This window comes from Schistosoma haematobium, chromosome 3 (genome assembly GCF_000699445.3).
Source record: "Schistosoma haematobium chromosome 3, whole genome shotgun sequence".
Taxonomy (NCBI): Eukaryota; Metazoa; Platyhelminthes; class Trematoda; order Strigeidida; family Schistosomatidae; genus Schistosoma; species Schistosoma haematobium.
Window position 1 is genome coordinate 7,583,666 of NC_067198.1, and position 18,793 is coordinate 7,602,458.

Genomic DNA, 18,793 nt, shown 5'->3' on the forward strand with positions numbered 1-18,793 from the left:
TGGGGTAATTATTCATTATAATTCAGTTATGTGGAAGAGTCAATCTACTCAGCAAGGTACAAAGGAATATGACTACTTTACACTGTCCAAAGAAGGATAAGATCCCACCTTATGTTACAATCAACCATACCTGTCACCGGTTCGTATGGATATATTAAAAAACAATAAGCATCAAAAAATAACCGATAAGATTATTTTAATCCAAACCTCTAAGGAAATCTTATTAAATTAGTGTGGAGGGATCTGTGAAGATTGTAGAATTTTCATAATTTAAATCGCGAACTGATCTAACTAGACCACCATTGAAACCTGAGAAAGAGTGGACTGCCGTTTCACTCTAGTATGGGACCGCCTAACAGTGCGCAGCTGCGACCCTGCATCAGGAAATCATACCCAGGAACTTCCGTATCGCGCGCTAACACGACCTATAGACCACTGAGGTGGCATCTAACAATGTACATATCTAACATCAGGCGCGGGACTGAAGACACACAGTCCGATCCCCGACGCCGAGTCGTGGATAGGCACTGCTGGAGAGTCCCATACCAGGAGGAAATGGCCGTCCAGTGCTCTCAGGTTTCATTAATGGTCTCGCTAGGATCAGTTTGTGATATGACAAAACGTCTTTTCTATAACCATCAACATCAAAAGGTTTAAACCTTGTTTATTTATGTTATTATTAGTAGTAAGGATTTGAATTATCCCGTTGTTTGATATTCAGGAGTGAATTTAAACAGCCTTTGTTGGTATATATGCATCCTGTGCAAATAGCTTCGATATAGCCATTTTGTTACAATGTTTATGGATCAGATGGATTTCGCCTGGTACTGGAATTCATAATACTCCTTTAGTCCTATTTTGAACTCGTTAGTTGGATGGGTCAGCACCGCGGTGTAGGTATTCGCACTGAGACTCAAACGCAGTAAGAAGCTCAGTAGGTAATCCGCTGACATTTGAAACGAAAGGTTCGAGTGGTAATGTGAACATCAACACTGAGATCAAGGTACATTCAGATGAGGAGTTTGAAATAAGGTGAAAATTGTGTTCACTATTTCCCTGTTACTCATGATCCACCTATCCCGAACTATTTATATCTAAAAACATATCAGAAACTATTTTCCACATTTTTGAAACCTCTCGTATTTATATAATTTACTCAGATTTATCTCTTTTCTAATAGTATTTTCTAATTTACCGTTCAACAAATCAACCTCATGTTGGAAAAGATATTCAAAGCTATAGAAAATCGCAATACTTACTCACTATCTGATGTTATTTTTATTGAGTGAAATTTTAATTTCCAGATTTTTTCACTTCTAAATTCCCACCATGGGGGCTCCTCGTCATGTAAGTTTTAAATCAAAAGATATTCCCAAACACAGACTGGGTCATCCCATATACATACCATATGCTTATGCTTTTACACAACCTCAGGGTCAGACGGAAGGTGAGAAATTACAAGCAATTAGAGTAAGTCGATCATGCATCACCGTGGTTTTTGTATGAACTAATGATTCATTTGTACTTGGTGACTGCCTGATTTCGAATTCCAAATACAATATGTTTATTTGCGTTCACTTAGTTCTATTTGGCCTTAATTACGCTATTTCGAGGATTCCTAATTCGTATAATAATTCAAATACTTTTACCCATCACAGTTACTATTTTCGAAAAAGCTTCCCACAAAAAGGCCGTGCGCGACCGGCCTCAAGCATTTGTCCCTTGGGTTCTGTGGTCACGCTCCCAGGTCGTTAACTTACTTACGCCTGTTACCCCCAATGAAGCATAGGCCGCCGACCAGTATCTTCCAACGCACTCTGTCCTGGGCCTTCCTTTCCAGTTCTATACAATTTTTGTTCATTCGTCTCATGTCTGTCTCCATTTCTCGGCGTAATGTGTTCTTTGCTCTTCGTCTTCCCCTTTGGCCTTGACGATCACATGTGTGGGCTTGCCTTGTGACGCAGTTGGGTGCTTCCCTCAATGTGTGTCCACCCCATACAGTAAAACTGTCTTGACATTTATATTGAAAATTCTGACCTTGGTGTTGGTTGGCAATTGTTTTGAGTTCCAGATGTTCTTCAGTTGTAAATATGCTGCTCTTGCTTTGCCGAACGTACCTTCACATCTGCATCAGATCCACCATGTTCATCAATGATGCTGCCCAGATATGTAAAGGTTTTTACATCTACCAAATCTTCACCGTCAAGTGTCATTCGATTATTGCATGCTGTGTTGTATCGGAGTGTTATAACTTGTGGCCTGAGTGTGACCTGTTAATGGATAAGTAATGATACCGCCAATTAAAGAGCAGTGACTTATCGATCGGATCAATGACGCGTTAACCCGTATGAGCAGTCTAAATTCCTGATTGGTCTCGCTTCCTGTTTAGTCCAGTCAGTTAAGTCCAGAACACCAATCCGAGCCTCTGCTGTATAAATAGTTTAGTTATTTAACAATTATATGATAAAAATATACGTTTAGTATTGATTCGTAAATGGATCCTAGAAGTTACCATTCATTATGCTTATCGGGAGATAACACGGAGATATTTGTTTTTTCCTTTGTGTATGTTGAGACCTACTGCTGCTGAGGCTGCTGCCACACTGTTCGTCTTCTCCTGCATCTGTTGTTGCGTTTGGGATAGAAGGGCCAGATCGTCTGCGAAGTCTAGATCATGCAACTGCATCTTAGATGTCCATTGTATCCCGCGCTTCCCTTCAAACGTTGACGTCTTCATGATCCAGTCGATCACCAGGAGAAAGAGAAAGGGTGAGAGTAAGCAACCTTGCTTGACAACGGTCTTTACCTCGAACGAGTCTGTCAACTGTCCTCCATGCACGATTTTGCAGTTTAATCCATCATAGGAATTCCGCATGATATTGACTATCTTGTCAGGTACGCCGTAGTGTCGAAGAGGCTTTCATAGTGATGTCCTGTCCACGCCATCAAATGCTTTTTCGTAGTCAATGAAGTTGATGTAGAGTGTTGAATTCCATTCAATTGATTGTTCCACGATGATCCGTAGTATTGCGATTTGGTCTGTACACGACCGATCATTACGGAATCCCGCCTGTTGGTCACGAAGTTGGGTGTCTGTGGAGTCCTTCATTCTGTTTAACAATACTCTGTTGAAGACTTTTCCCGGTATTGAGAGAAGAGTGATGCCCCTGTAATTATCACAGTTGCTGAGATCGCCTTTCTTTGGTGTTTTGACCAGAAGTCCTTCTTTTTAGTCTGTTGGTACTTGTTCCTCATCCCAAATCTTACTGAAGGGAATGTGCAATATCTTTGCAGTTACTGCTACGTCTGCTTTCAGTGCCTCTTTCGGAATGTTGTCTGGTCCTGATGCTTTTTCGCTCTTGATTTGTCTGATAGTCATCCTGATCTCTTCGACTGTTGGTGGGCCAACATCGATTGGGTAGTCCGTGGGTGCTACTTCGATGTTGGGGGGGGGTCAGTGGGGCAGGTCGATTCAAGAGTTTTTTGGAGTGCTCTACCCACCTGTGTGCTTCCTTCTCTTGCAGCCATTTCTGCCGTCATTTCTAAATCTTCCATATATTTGCGTTTGTCGGTTCTGATGCTCCTCTTCACTTGCTTGTTTACTTCTGTGTATTCAGCTTGTGCCTTGGCTTTCTCTGCTCTTGTTCGACAGGTATTGATTGCTGCCTTGCTGTTCCTCCTTTCTTGAATCTAATCCAGTGTATCAACAGTGATCCATTCCTTGTGATGGTGCTTCTTGTGGCCCAGAACCTCATGACATGTTAATGTTATTGCCTCGTTTATCACTTCCCAGTTGCTCTCGATAGTGGTTCCCTCTCCACTGAATAGATCATGGAAGGCCTAGAACTTATTGCTGAGGGCTATCTTGAATTTGTTGAGTTTGTCAGTATCCCAAAGAAAACCCGTACTAGAATCCTCTGATGTTGTCCGCCCCGCTGTCCAGTGCTTCTTAAGTTTCAATTTCATTTTGGTGACCAGCAAGTGATGATTTGATGTTACATCACCTCCTCTCCTGGTTCTCACATCCTCCATCGTCCTCCTGAACTTTTTGTCGATGCAGATATGGTCGATTCGGTTCTGCGTAGTGTGAGCCAGTGAAGTCCATGTGGTTTTGTGTATGCATTTGTGTGGGAATATAGTGCCGCATATGACCAGTTTATTGAAGGCACATAAGTTTGCAAATCTCTCACCATTTTTGTTCCTTTCTCCTAGTTCATGTCGTCCCATGATGTCTTCATATCCGGTGTTAGCCATTCCAACCTTGGCATTTAGATCTCCCATCAGAATGGTCAACTTCTTTGTTGGGCACTTCTCGACAATTGACTTCAGCCAATCGTAGCGTCGGATGACGTTCATTGTAATGCCCTCTTTCTTTGTTCTGAAGGAGGCTTTGATGATCCTTGGTCCATGAGATTCCCATCCCACAAGTACATTTTGTGCTTCCTTGGACAGCATCAATGCAACTCCTTGTGCTTGTGGAGCATTTTCTTCATCATGGCCGGAGTATAGCAGAAGCTCCCCTGAAGCAATTCGTTGTTGTCCAACCTGCGTCCAATGTGTTTCACTGACCCCAAGCACCTCCAGGTTGTATCTCCTTATTTCTGCAGCAATTCGGAAAACTCTCCCGGTCTCCCACATTGTACGAGTATTCCATGTATCTAAATAAATAGTTGCTCTGGTTGTCAGAAGGGGCATGGGCCTCGTGACTTCCGAAGGAACTCGACTCTCATCATGAGGCGTCATAGTCAGTCAGTCACAATGTAGAACTTCGTCCGTACGTACATCAGTTCGAGTTGCCACACCACATTAGCACAGAGATGCAGTACTTACTTATTTCCTTAGACCTGTTACTCCTCGTGAAGGAGCATAGGCCGCTCACCAGCATTCTCCACCCAACCCTGTCCTGGGCAATCCTTTCTAGCTCCGTCCAGTTGTAATTCATCGTTTTCATATCTGCTTCTATTATCCGACGCAATGTGTTCTTTGGCCTTCCTCTTTTCCGCTTCCCTTCAGGATTCCAAGTTAGGGCTTGCCTCGTGATGCAGTTTGACGATTTGCGTAATGTATGTCCTATCCCTTTCCATCGTCTTTTCCTAATTTCTTCGTCAGCTGGAAGTTGGTTTGTTCTCTCCCACAGAAGGCTATTGCTGATGGTATCCGGTCAATGGATGTTGAGTATCTTGCGTAGACAGCTATTTATAAATACTTGTACTTTCTTGATTGTGGTTGTTGTAGTTCTCCAAGTTTCAGCTCCATACAGTAGAACTGCCTTGACGTTCGTATTGAAGATTCTCACTTTGATACTGGTTGAAAGTTGTTTTGAGTTCCATATGTTCTTCAATTGTAGGAATGCGGCCCATGCTTCGCCAATCCTCGCCTTTACGTCTGCATCTGAACCTCCTTGTTCATCGATTATGCTTCCCAGGTATGTGAAGGATTCCACATCTTCCAGAGTTTCGCCAACAAGAGTGATTGGATTGCTGTTCTCCGTGTTGTATTTGAGGATCTTGTTTTTCCCCACGTGTATGTTGAGGTCTACTGATGCAGAGACTGCTGCTACACTGGCTGTCTTTATCTGCATTTGTTCATGTGTATGCGATAGGAGGGCTAGGTCATCTGCGAAGTCCAAATCGTCTAACTGGTCGGGCTCACCAATGAAGAGACCCGTTGATCTGACTCCATTTAGATTGTACGAATGATTGTTATCACCTATTCTCGTATATCATCGTCGACTTAGATCGCGTTAGTCCATAACGGAATTAAATAAGTCAATTAACGAGAATGCCATTTGAATACATATATTTTGTATATGAAGTGAATGAAACAGAGCCAAGCAAAATGACGCACAGGGAGGATGGCTGTGAAGCCAACTCCATCTTTGTCAAGTGTTACTCAATATTTATAGTCAGACTAAATAAAGCTACAGACATGTGATTAATGGAATAAGAAGGGCACACACATATACGCTCATATAAAAACAGTCTAGATTGATAAGCGAATAAATAGCAAGGTCAATGTATGGCTCAAGTAAAATGAATAGAATGGGATGTCCGAAAGCTCGAATAAGGTATATGGGCTTGGCATAATAACTGACACCACAAGCTGTCCAATGTATTCTGTGTTTTCCTTCAGATGTCGAGGTCTTCATAATCCAGTCGACCACCAGAAGAAAGAGGAAGGGAGAGAGTAAACAGCCTTGTCTGACTCCGGTCCTTACTTGGAATGCATCTGTCAGCTGTCCTCCATGCACGACCTTGCACTGTAGTCTGTCGTATGAGCTCCGGATAATATTGACAATCTTCTCAGGAACTCCGTAGTGTCGAAGATGTTTCCATAATGTCCTCCTATCTACACTGTCGAATGCCTTTTCATAATCCATGAAGTTGATGTATAGTGACGAGTTCCACTCAACTGATTGTTCGACGATGATCCGTAGTGTTGCAATTTGGTCTGTGCACGACCGATCCTTAAGGAATCCAGCTTGTTGATCTCGAAGTTGGGCGTCTACTGTGTCTTTCATCCGGTTCAGCAACAATCTGTTGAAGACTTTCCCTGGTATTGACAGTAGTGTAATGCCTCTGTAGTTTCCATATTTGCTCAGATCTCCTTTCTTTGGAATCTTGACGAGGTATCCTTCTTTCCAGTCGGTCGGCACTTGTTACTCCTCCCAAATCCTTTTGAATAGAAGATAAAGCATGCTTGTGGTTGCTTCGATGTCTGGTTTCAGTGCTTCAGCTGGTATGTTGTCGGGTCCTGCTGCTTTCCCGTTCTTGATTTGTCTGACGGCCATTCTGATTTCTTCCGTCGTTGGTGGGTTGACATCTATAGGAAGATCTGTGTATGCTGCTTCGATATCCGGTGGATTCATTGGAGCCGGCCTATTCAGGAGTGCCTCGAAGTATTCTACCCATCTGTTACGCTGTTGTTGAATTTCAGTGATTAGCTTGCCTTCTTTGTCTTTGACCGGCCTCTCTGGTTTACTGTATTTCCCTGCTAGTTTCTTCGTTGTATCGTGAAGCTGTCTCATATTTCCTTCTCTAGCAGCTTTTTCTGCCGTCGTTGCTAGTTCTTCCACGTATTTCTTCTTGTCGGCTCTAATGCTCCTCTTCACTTGTTTGTTTGCTTCTATGTATTCAGCTTGTGCTTGTACTTTCTCTGCTCGTGTTCGGCTGTTGTTTATTGCTGCCTTCTTGTTCTTCCTTTCTTTGATCTTGTCCAGTGTTTCTATAGAGGTCCATTCCTTATGATGGTATTTCATTAGACCGAGAACCTCTTGACACGTTGAAGTTAATGCTTCCTTGATGCCTTTCCAGTTGTCCTCCAGAGATGCAGTGGTCGATTCAAATCCCATAGTGCTAGATGTAGTAAAATTGTAAGCTATAATCAGAAAAATTAGGGTTTGAAGACGTTATTCAAGGAGTATAATCCAGTGAAATAAATTTGGAAAGAGAAAAAAGAAAGGGACATGAAGAATTCAGAAGATTAGAATTTGGGAGAACACAAAGAGTGGATGCACCTGCGCACACCACTGCAAACGATTTTGAGCCATGTCATTCAAAGTCTCTAATCATCGGTTGCTATCATCTCACGGTCCCCAACCAGCTAGTCTACACCTACCAATATGACTCAGTCTACTTGTCAGTGACTTCATGGACTTGTGCCATGTTTTGGTCTGGCCGCCCCTAGCTTTCTTCCAACCAACTCTAACACCATAAAACATCTCACGTCGGGGCAGTCGGTGGTTGGGCATACGTAACACGTGTCCCAGCTATCTCAACTGATGAAGTTCCATTACTTCATCAATCGATTTGCCATCCTTACCTAGTACCCGTTTCCTAACAACTGCATTACTTACTCGATGGTCCCAGGATATACGAGCAATATTTCGAAGGCACCTATGATCAAATACTGGTAACCTACGAATATCCTCTACTCTTACCGGCCATGTTTCACTGCCATAAAGTAGGACGGAACGAACTACTGCGCAGTAAACACGTTCTTTGGTTGATAGACGGATATCTCGCCTACGCCATAAATGACGTAAGTTGGCAAAAGCTAGTCGAGCCTTCTGTATCCGTGATGAGATTTCGTCACACACCAGAACACAAGGGCTGATGAGACTTCCAAGATAAGTGAAGCGGTCGACAGGCTCAACTACTTCACTCTCTATCATTAGTTTGGATGTCAATGCAACCTAATCCTGAAGCAACGTTTTGCATTTCGAGGGGGAGAATCGCATCCCAAACATGCCTGCTTTGTTGCTTAGAGTGGTCAGAAGACTCTGCATTTTGTCAGCGTCTTCACCAAATAAAATTATGTCATCAGCATATTTTAAGTCAACAAGTGAACCTCCCGGTAGAAGTTCAACCACTGGAAACCTAGACGAGGAAAGTGTTACCTCTAAAAGTACGTCGACGACAAAGTCGAACAAGAATGGAGAGGGTGGACAGCCCTGACGAACACCACTTGAGGTGATCAATTCTGATGACAGTTCGCCATAAGCTCTCACTCTACCAGTTGTGTTCGAGTAGAGAGCCTTTATAAGGTTAATGTACTTCATTGGTACTCCTTTCAGTGACAAACACTGCCATAGAACCTTACAATCAACAGAGTCAAATGTTGCCTTAAGGTCAAGAAATACTACCATTGTGGGGCGTCTGAATGTGTGTCTATGTTTTAGAACCTGACGTAGTGTGAATATCTGATCTATACAACCACGTCCAGGTCGGAAACCAGCCTGGTTTTCTCTAGTCTGTTCTTCACGAGCTTTGGCTAGGCGTCGAAGTATTATTGAAGCTAATGTTTTAGACACTATATTAGTTAAACTGATTCCTGTGTGATTGTCACAAGAGAACTTTTGTCTTTTCTTATCATATCAGACTTCATGGTTTCCGCATTTTCATACCAATTACTTTCTGTTCTTGATCCTTTCTACTCGATCTTCTTGACCTTCTGCTATGAGACATTCTATTCCTGACTAGCGTTATATACTACTTATGTATTTTTGTACACTTATTATAGACAGAAATGTTCATCACTTTTGTTTTCCTATAGTCACGCATATATAATTTCAGTGTAAAATTGTCACTATTTATCAAACAGTTTACACACAAGTTTTATACATTAATAATAATAATAAAGCAGGATCACTACATTGATTTTTCCGTAAAACGGTTACTAGTATTTGATCATAGGTGTCTTCGAAGCATTGACCATATATCCTGGGACTAACAAGTAAGTAACGCAGTTGTTAGGAAACGGGTACTAGGTAAGGATGGCAAATCAATTGATGAAGTAATGGAACTTCATCAGTTGAGATAGCTGGGACACGTGTTACGTATGCCCAACCACCGACTGCCCCGACGTGAGATGTTTTATGGTGTTAGAGTTGGTTGGAAGAAAGCTAGGGGCGGCCAGACCAAAACATGGCACAAGTCCATGAAGTCACTGACAAGTAGACTGAGTCATATTGGTAGGTGTAGACTAGCTGGTTGGGGACCGCGAGATGATAGCAACCGATAATTAGAGACTTTGAATGACATGGCTCAAAATCGTTTGCAATGGTGTGCGCAGGTGCATCCACTCTTTGTGTCCTCCCAAATTCTAATCTTCTGAATTCTTCATGTCCCTTTCTTTTTTCTCTTTCCAAATTTATTTCACTGGATTATACTCCTTGAATAACATCTTCAAACCTTAATCGTTCGGATTACTGCTGATACTTTTAATACCTCTACCACTATGAGATTTGAATGAACAACTGTATTTCTGCGCTAATGTGATATGGCGACTCGAACTGATGTATGTACGTACGAAGTTCTACGCTGTTACTGACTGACTGACTGATCTAGCGGTTAAGGCCTTCGACTTCTAGACACTAAGTTCCAAATCCGAACCCTGCCAAGCCTACTTCTGTCTGAGGGCCAGGATGGGCTATCATCAGCCCCCATACCTGGAGTGTGGCACGTAGCCAAATCCTTGGCGAATGAATAAATGTAATGCAATCCATTCTAAATTTATCTTCAAGTAAAGTGATCACGCTGCCAAGGCACAGACGACCGGTATGATGTCAAGACATATTATATTATATAAAACGTCTTGAACTGAAATAAAGTATTAAGATTCGATCCACAATCCTCAAACAAAGGTGTCCGAATATACGTATACGTATATGTGCACAACGGTAAAAGCCCATAATTATTTGTAAGAGAGCATAAAATAATATGGCAATTATACATCTAACTTTCAAGCTTTTTTCTCATACCATCGTAACACTGCTCGAGAGAATAGGTGTACAAAAATTACCAAAAAAGTGGGATGATTAATCTGCCTGAATTTAGAAAACGGGATATACAACCTACTCAAAGTCTCACCCAACGTTTTTTTGTCTGAGTTTTCAAGACAAATTTATAAACCAATCGTTGGGTTTAGCAATTAAAACTTCCTACTATTTATTTCATTCCTTTCATCAGTACAATAGGGTTTGCTGTTGTGTGGAACTGTATATTGAAACCAGATCAGACTTTGGAACAAAACAGTTTGGACACATGTAATATCCTTCTGTTGAACAATCCTAAACCAGAAATATGAGACAACTGTTTGGTATTCTGCATTTTCCGAGCTGGTATCAGTAACTGAGCAGAAAATTCTTTGCACATGCATACGTTAAGTCTGAACAACATTTTGAAACTCGTGAATAACATCTTTGTTTACTCTAGGTTGGACGATACCAAGTTTACATCCATCAGGCTTTGATGACACTTTCATCAAGATTTTAGATACTGTGTACACACCGTTATCATTCATAATTAAGCTAATAAGTTCGCATTTCTCTCTTTAAACATTAAAAAACTTGGGTGAGTCCGGTTACAAAGCAGCGTGAAATTCATCTGACTGTTATTAGCTAATTATTAGTTCAGTAGTCTCTTTTCACAGGCTCAATGTTTATTCATTATTATTTATTTAGTGCGATTTTTCAGAAATTGTTGCTCCGTAGGTATATGCACGTGTTGTATTTTTCTCTCTTTTCGTACTACTACTAATTATAATAAGTCGAAGTATTAAAGAGCAGATTTTATACTTTTAGGACTATAACTTCACACGAACTCTAACTCTATAACAATAACACGAAAAGTATTTCAAAGCACAGATAAATTATGACTACTAGTGGAATCTAAGACGAACGTTTTATACTATTTGAAACTTGTCAGCTGGATGAACCGACATCCTAGATTTAGTGTTTTTTCTGGAGCTCGAACCCAGTACCTTTCGCTTCAAACGCCCAATGAGTTATTCACTTAACTACCGAGTCCAGTGAACTCATCACTAAATAACTTAATAAATTAGTGATATTTTACAACTGTAGCTATGTCATATACACAACTTTTCATAGTACTATCCATGAGAAAAAACAAAGAAACAAGAAACTTACACTATCACAACAAATCAATACTTACCAGACTATGTATATTAAGCGATTTGAACACACCGTCTGGATAGACATCGGAGAAAGAAATTTGAGCTATAATATTATCCTCTTGTGAACTGAATGGTATTTGTCTATCTAATTGGGATTTCATAAACGAAGGAAGGTGCTCGATTGCTTTCAGCGCAGTGCTAAAAGAAGGTGGGTAGAAGGAGAGATAGAGACAGAGGTGGGTATATAAAAACATTACAAGTTTGACTAAAGCTTATTTGAATAAAGAAACAGAAATGGATTAATTTCTGTGAAACTATGACACTTATTTTAAATAGTTTGAATTATTTTTTCTTGTTAGCCCCTTCTAACAACCAGAGCAACAACTTTTATGGGTACGTGGAACGTCCCGACAATGAGGTAGAACGAGAAGACCAGTCAAATAGTAACGGAAAGGAGATACAAGTTGGTGGTACTCGGGATCAGCGAAACCCATTGGACCCAAGCTGGACAGCTAAAGCTATATACGGGAGAGGTGCTACTGTACTCTGGTCACGAAGAGGAAAATACTGATGTATGTACGTACGAAGTTTACGTTGTTACTGACCGACGGACTGCCCTCTTGGGGCAGAGGTGTTCTGTACGAAATTGAGACGACGAAAAGCTAATGTCCGGTGCCATAACAGGGATAATGGATACGGAGGGGAGTTGGAAAACCCTGATTCCAAACCAATTGTCACGTGGGCTCCAGGATCCTGGGGGAACAAATGGCGCATGAACAAATTATTGGTCACCGGCTACCATGGGACTGTATCTCCTGACGTCGCTCCACTGCCTTGTGGATTAAACCTTTAGGTCGAAGGCTCTAAAAATGACCCCCTAAGAAAACCACCTGCTTCGGCTTGGGCGACCGGGCAGTACCCCAGCCCTCACACAAATAAAACGAAATGATTGTGTGATGCATATGTATATGGCACCTGTTTGTGCCAATATTTATGTGTTCAAATAAATAAATAATATTCTGAAGGATTGCTGATTTCTAGTGGCAACACCATGTTAGCAACGCAGAGGTTCGGAATCGTGTTAGGGCACAGCGACGATAATTCAATCGATGTCATCATCTTGAAACGAGTTCGGTTACTCGGACATGTACTATGAATGTCGTCCCAGTGAATTTCACATCGCGCATTCTTTCCCGACGCTAAGAACGATTGGAAAAAGCGGAGAGGTGGTCAGTGCATGACATTTCGTAGCATGAAAGAAAGCTGTACAGGACTGGCTTCTGTTGGACCTTCACGACTCCCTGGTTGGGGTCATAGAGATGATGCGACACAGTGATTTGAGACGCTATCATGCATGATTCACAATAAAAGCCAATGGCTAACTTTCTACATTTTTCACATGTGTTAGGAGAACTCCTAAAACAGTCTTGCCGATTATTATTATTATTATTATTGTTGTTAGTTATTACTAATTTTCACTTATACACTAATTCATTTTTGTTCTTTTTCTATAATTAAGCTCACCTTCCTTTTCTAACCCCTTCACAATATCATTTTTATTGTGGCGCACAAGTAATTTGGTATCCCTTTGTACTAATCTTTACGTGTTTAAATAAATTTATTACTAAAAATAGCATTCTTCGAAGAATGTTAACATTCATGTACTCTAACAAACACAACATTCGTAGGTTCTATTTGTCACAGATTGATTTAATTTCGGGTACCGCTGAAAATCAGGGATGACTATACAGCTGTTTTGTCCTAGTATAGAACAATAACAGTCTACATCACACCAGAGGCCGAACCAAAAACCTTCATGTTTCGCGGCGAACGCATAACTTAAATAGAGCAAGAACAAACATTGATGCAGAATAGTATGAATTCATAGTATTTCGAGGTTTCTCGTCAGCTGCTTACAAACCAAAAATGTTATAGAATTTTTTTACATTGATAGTATGAAACAACTGACATGTAAAAAATGTAAAAAATTCTATAACATTTTTGTTTTGTAAGCAGCTGACGAGAAACCTCGAAATATTATGAATTCATACTATTCTGCATCAACGTTTGTTCTTGCCCTATTTAAATTCATAAAGGGAACCAATTGCATGAAACGCATAACTGTCAGAACCAGTGAATCGGCATCTAAAGGTACAATTTCGAATCCACTCAATTTGCGATATACGTTGACAACCATACAACGACACAAGTGACAACCGTTTCAACCCTGACACTTCTAAATTCCACCAGTTACGAATTCTTACTACTACTTCCGGAACAACTTGAAGTAACTAATGAGCTGACTACTATAGTTTTAGTTGAAAGGGTTTAGCGGTGAATGGTTTAATTGAAAGGCTGTAACAGTCACATATCGATTTTAAACGGGGTACTGTTTTACAAAACATCCCATAAACTCAGTGATTTTCAACAGAAATATGTTTCGCATTATTAACTACTTACTAACATACAAAAGTAGTCAAAATAACGTTTTTGATCGGCTTACCTAGATACGATTGGGTCGAATAATAAATCACGCCAACGACGTTCAATTTCTTTCTCCGTAAAATGAACAGCGAATCTTACAGTGTGACACACTTCTGTAAGGTTACATACCTATGTGCAAGATATTTATTTGAAATATTTATGTTATAAAACATGATTGGGAGATGACTGCTTAAAAAAACAATACGCTTTGCTAACTTGTCACAATAAACTTGAATAACAGTTCCTTACACACTAACTGAATAATAATCGAATGTTCATTTAAACGTTTATTGATTCGATACAACTTAGATATTAAGTGCAATTCTGTATGCGACAGCTAGTGACCAGACCAAAACGAAGATGAGGTCACTTCAAATCTGAAATTTGATAACTGAGAGTTGAAGGCTAAGACTTTTGAGTTACGGATCTATGTCAACGTGTTTGATTTATTCATTTTTTAAAAATGATGGGTTATTAGTTAGAGAACTTGACTTTTAACTAACAAGTTGAAGGTTCGGAACCTACTCACTACCTTCTCGTGGAGGGGGGTGTTGTTTACGAAATTGGAACGAAGAAAAGCTAATGTCCGGTGCCATAACAGGGATAATGGATACGGAGGGGAGTTGGAAAACCCTGATTCCAAACCAATTGTCACGTGGGCTCCAGGATCCTGGGGGAACAAATGGCGCATGAACAAATTATTGGTCACCGGCTACCATGGGACTGTATCTCCTGACGTTGCTTCACTGCCTTGTGGATTAAACCTTTGGGTCGAAGGCTCTAAAAATGACCCCCTAAGAAAACCAACTGCTTCGGCTTGGGCGACCGGGCAGTACCCCAGCCCTCACACAAATAAAACGAAATGATTGTGGTGCATATATATATGGTGTCTCCTTGTACCAATATCTGTGTTCAAATAATAATAATAAAATAATCGGAACCTGCTACATATACTATGCTTCGGACAGCCGTTAGCATTATTGGGAAGGTATAACTCAAAGTCCAGTATATAAGCCCATACATAATGCAAATGAGGTTTCTATAAAATATATATGGTCAGAAATAATAGATTATTTTGGGTCGAAATTCTGACTATACAAAACAGTACGTCAACTACAACGAAAATATATTTATTCCAGCTCCTAGTGTGTCTATGAACGAATGGCTGATCTATATTCTACTTTTAGTAATATTTAAAGTAACTCAAAAAGAACTGATTTTAAAAGCACTTGTGAACAATAAAATAGGGAAGTAGTCTACACTTCGTTTAGGCAGCTAGTTGTCTTAACCAACAAAATATTTAACTTACCATGACAACGGAATTTATCAATAAATAATCATCACCGGGCGTCCATGGTGCGTTTCTCATTTCACGTTTAGCTTTATGATGACTGATTCGAGATGCTTTTCGTTTCATTGTTCTAGAGAAATCTCCGCTACGATATGATGGTAAAGAATTGTTACCAGGTCGGTTTTCATGAGAAGGAATCTGAATATTATTTCATAACGCAGTAAAATTTTAAAACCTACTGAGGTTCCTGTAGTTATTCCTGATTCTTTAGAATTATTAGCAGCAGTATCATGAATCATTGGTGTGTAAACTAAAGCAAGTTCGAAAAAGCACAATCACTGACTACTTAGTACACATGATTGTACAATCAACACAGATACGAGTGTATAGGCATAATAAAAAATTGGTTCAAAGTGATACTTTTCTGTTCAGTTTATTTTCTCTGGAGTATAAAAAAGAAGAGTTGATGAAAAGCTTACACAAACAGACGCATAAGCCAAAGTTTCCAAGAAAGTCAGGTCACAATGACTACAATCTTTGTAGAGTTCATCTTGACAATATATTTAGAAGGACTTCTTGGTCCCAAGTTATGAACATTTTAGGAAAATGGACAATAAGGTAGTTAAGAACGTTCATTTTGAAAACGTGTATACACAACCAAGATCAGTACCTTCATCAAAGAATGATAATGACAGATTTAAATTCACACCACATGACTGTTGTTACAAGTAGTTAAATGGAAGATACAGTTAGAAATGCATGTTGATTTTTTTTAATGGGGTGAAACAATAAGTAAACAAAGTAGGGGAAAATGATGTAATCTATGAGCTAAACAAAGGTTTAGGAGTAGTACTTACATACAGAAAGGTGTATAAAGACAAAATCTACTGTTTACTAAGTAGCGAAAACCAATTGTAGAAGCTAATAGTTACGAATGATATAAAAGGAAAGAATGAAGAGCTAACGAGGTCAGTAAGAAAGGATGAACAATAAGGCTTAGTCTTAGGAAACTTTTTCGGAACCACAATTTACAAGGACAATAGCATCCAGGTTGTATGCTTCGTTTATCCAACCTATCTTAGATAAGTCGAATTCATTATATCACAATAGTTTGTATATTCAATGGTCAGACTAAATTTATAGATGGGAGGTCGTCTAAGAGTAAAATATATACTAAATAACTTGTATTGAAATGTTACCATAAAATTATGATCATAATGAGGAGAGGTATTGAAAAAATTGTAAATGAATTGGCATAAGTGTGTGATGTGTAATAAGGTCAGTGTGTGAAAGAATTTCAAAACCACCATAACAAAAAATTCAAGGAAGTTGACTTGAGTTCGTCATAATTGTGGTTTTTATATGCGACTGCAGACCAATCCAGGATATTAGAATGTTCTTTCCCGGGAATAGTAAGATAGATTTAACAACTCTTTCGAGTCATTGGAGCCATCAGATTACTGAATGATAACTCATAAGGGTTCGTTAAAAAATATCATTTCCTAAGTAATGTAACCTGAACTAGTGGTTGGATTTGGATTGTCCGAGACTGCATACAGACGAGGTTATAGAAATATTACATTTTTGCAACGCCTATAGCTCATCTAGAGTTACTGACAATCACAAGCCCGAGTAAAGAAGGAAGATTGAGCATAGAGTCGGCAACACCATCCCAACCAGTGAAACTGATTGTACCCAAGCTAGGCAGAAAAGATTGGATTCAAGAGAATTGCCGCTGTACTCCGGTCACGAAGAGGCAAGTGCTCCACACACTCAAAGAGTCGTTCTGATGTTGTCCAAAGAAGCGCGAAATGCACTTATTGGGCGGGAATCTCACGGATACAGAACCATCAAAGAATCCTTCAAAACAAAGAAAAGGTTCATGATGATCGTAGCGAAGTGCCCAAGAAAAGACCTGACTTAATAACCCATAACCCTTAATTTCTTTCGCAGGTCATCATGAACTACAATGGGACTTCAATCTCATTATTTTGGGGTTTTCTCCGAAATTTTGGAGATTTCCCCAGATCTGGGGAAACTTTTGGGTGTTTTGTGCTTTTTCCCCTACAATTTTTTAAAGCGGCTTCCTCGAAATTAAAAGATTGGGACTTAGCATAACGATCGTTGCTCAAACATCTGTCTACTATCACAATTCTTTAAATATGTACCATTTTCTGATGTTGCCAACTGCAGTCGTCAAGTAGTTTGTTATGGAAATAATACTTGTAACATATGTTAAACACAGAGCGACAAAAAGAGGAAATTCCTCGTTCTCTAAATATCTTTAGGGAATGATCAATGGATCTTCACAAAAGAAATGGAAAATTAACAAAACGCAATCGTAGAACCGTCTAAAAGTTAGCATTTAGGAAAAAAACACGTTCAGAATCTACCTTAAACGACTCAGATACAGACAGTAGAAAAAACAATTGGGTAGCGTTAATCTAGTCGACAACGATTCAATGCCCAATATCTTTGTGACGAACTATTGTGAACCAAATAATTTCTTTCTAATGTCTTATAGTTGCTTAATTACGATTCTAGGTGTTTGTTGTGTACAATTTTTTACATGTTCTGCAGTGGTATTGGTTTTCAGCGACATGATCCCTGAGGACGATCAATCGGATTTCAGATTCACATTTGTGTATTAAAGACAGAAAACCTACGGCCTATGTTATTCCTTTTCCAGCATGCTTCTGTGAATGTCTGGTATTCTCTTGAATGAGTCAGGTAACTGGTTTCAAGAATTGATGACTCGGCGAGAAAACCTGTAAGCCACGGGTATTTTATTCATTCTAGACTTTTCTACTCGCCTGCTATGTCCTCTGAAATGTCCCGATTTAATGTGGAAAAAAAGAGGGGAGATGTTAGGCCCAAAATAATTTTTAGAATTCTATACATCAAAATCCGATCACCTCTTAATCTGCGATAAAACAGAGTAAAGAGGTCTAACTTTTCAAGCCGTTCTTTATATGGTAAACCCCGGAGTTCTGGAAACTTGCACGAGTAGCTGCAATCTGTACATTTTACAGTATATCCGGGCCACCTCTTAAAAAATAGCTTGCAACCTGAACCCAGTTTTCAAACTTAGTTCTCACCAAGGATTTTTATTGTAGGGCAAGCGAAATGTCACTAAGTCCTAGCCAAATCATCCGGTAGTTGGGACATTGGATATCGAGCAAATCATCGATCCTCGTCAAGGTCAGTGACAACCAACGCGCATCAATTAATCGTGTACCGTGGACTGGCCCATGTGGCAGTGGTCTCGCTTTCGCTTTTATCTACTTTAACTAACATATTTCTGTAATTACGTCCTCTGTGTTTTACAGTCTTCAAAGCATCTATGATACCTTGATATGTCAATGGGGTAGTCCACGTAAGGTGATGACCACGAGGTGTGACCTCGTCATTAACTAGTTTGTCACACTATTTACGTCTAACTCGAGTAGGCCTCCAATCATTTCGACATAGATCACCTACGTTGGTGATCTACAGTATATTTTGGTGAAAATGGCAGTATCTATCTTGGTGAATGTCTGTCTTAAAGCCCATTGGGTTGTAAACCTTGTAGCGGTAAAAAAAACCAAAATAAATAGCTCTGTA

The 18,793-nt window shown here is 39.9% G+C and overlaps 1 protein-coding gene across 3 annotated transcripts in view; it reads right to left on the reverse strand.

Moving 5' to 3' along the window:
- MCRS1 (Microspherule protein 1) overlaps positions 1-17,659 on the reverse strand; it is a 43,665-nt gene extending 26,006 nt beyond the window's left edge. The window contains exons 1-5 of one of the 3 annotated variants that reach the window (XM_051212894.1): positions 17,584-17,659; positions 15,430-15,500; positions 15,209-15,388; positions 13,919-14,028; positions 11,454-11,613 (exon numbers count right to left, since the gene is read on the reverse strand). In XM_051212894.1, coding sequence (XP_051068820.1) covers positions 11,454-11,613; positions 13,919-14,028; positions 15,209-15,388; positions 15,430-15,489 — 510 coding nt within the window. In that variant the 5' untranslated portion in view covers positions 15,490-15,500; positions 17,584-17,659. Of the gene's footprint in view, positions 1-7,516; positions 9,259-11,453; positions 11,614-13,918; positions 14,029-15,208; positions 15,389-15,429; positions 15,633-17,583 lie in introns of those variants that run through there. The other 2 variants (XM_051212893.1, XM_051212895.1) reach the window with 2 other exon arrangements.
- Between the last annotated feature and the right edge of the window lie 1,134 nt (positions 17,660-18,793).